Source organism: Morone saxatilis, unplaced genomic scaffold, assembly GCF_004916995.1.
Source record: "Morone saxatilis isolate NCDOM2014 unplaced genomic scaffold, NCSU_SB_2.0 Contig19, whole genome shotgun sequence".
Taxonomy (NCBI): Eukaryota; Metazoa; Chordata; class Actinopteri; family Moronidae; genus Morone; species Morone saxatilis.
In genome coordinates, this window is record NW_023339751.1 from 17,316,292 (window position 1) to 17,316,809 (window position 518).

General features: G+C 48.3%; 1 protein-coding gene across 1 annotated transcript in view; it reads right to left on the reverse strand.

Moving 5' to 3' along the window:
* The window catches only part of LOC118329057 (monocarboxylate transporter 12-B-like), a 6,854-nt gene extending 6,687 nt beyond the window's left edge, over positions 1 to 167 (reverse strand). The window contains exon 1 of the mRNA XM_035663011.1: positions 20 to 167. Within this exon, the coding sequence (XP_035518904.1) occupies positions 20 to 156 (137 nt within the window). The 5' untranslated portion in view covers positions 157 to 167. The remainder of the gene's footprint in view (positions 1 to 19) is intronic.
* Between the last annotated feature and the right edge of the window lie 351 nt (positions 168 to 518).

Here is a 518-nt window from a genome sequence, read left to right on the forward strand (position 1 = left end):
CACACACACACACACTCACCTGGTCACTGCCCGGATGCAGATGGTGGCGAGGAAACAGCTAGCGACGATCATCCAGCCCCAGCCACCTTCCGGCGGGGTTGTGGCCCCCGATGCCTGTCTGCCTCCTTCAAACTTCTCCTCCTTGGTGACCGCCATCGCTCCAGCCAATTACAAGACAGATTGACATCAGTATCCACCCCCTCTGTTACAAAGGATGCTGGACGTCAAAACTCCCCTCCTCAATGTTCTCCCTTTGTCTCTAAATGTACAGCACGTTTTCATTGGCTGGGCTTGCTTAAAGATCTTCGGGGAACTTCGGGGCACCTCCTCCTCTTCAGCTGTCACTGAGGAAACAGAAAATACAACAGGCCGAAAATTAAACTATGAAGCATCATATGTCAGCATCATATAGAGTTAAAGCTCCTTTCTTGTCCATCCATCTACTGTATATTTTGCTGTGCGCTGTTTTTGTTGTGTTGAAGTACAAACCAGTAGTTTTTATTCTTTTTTTTCCCTGT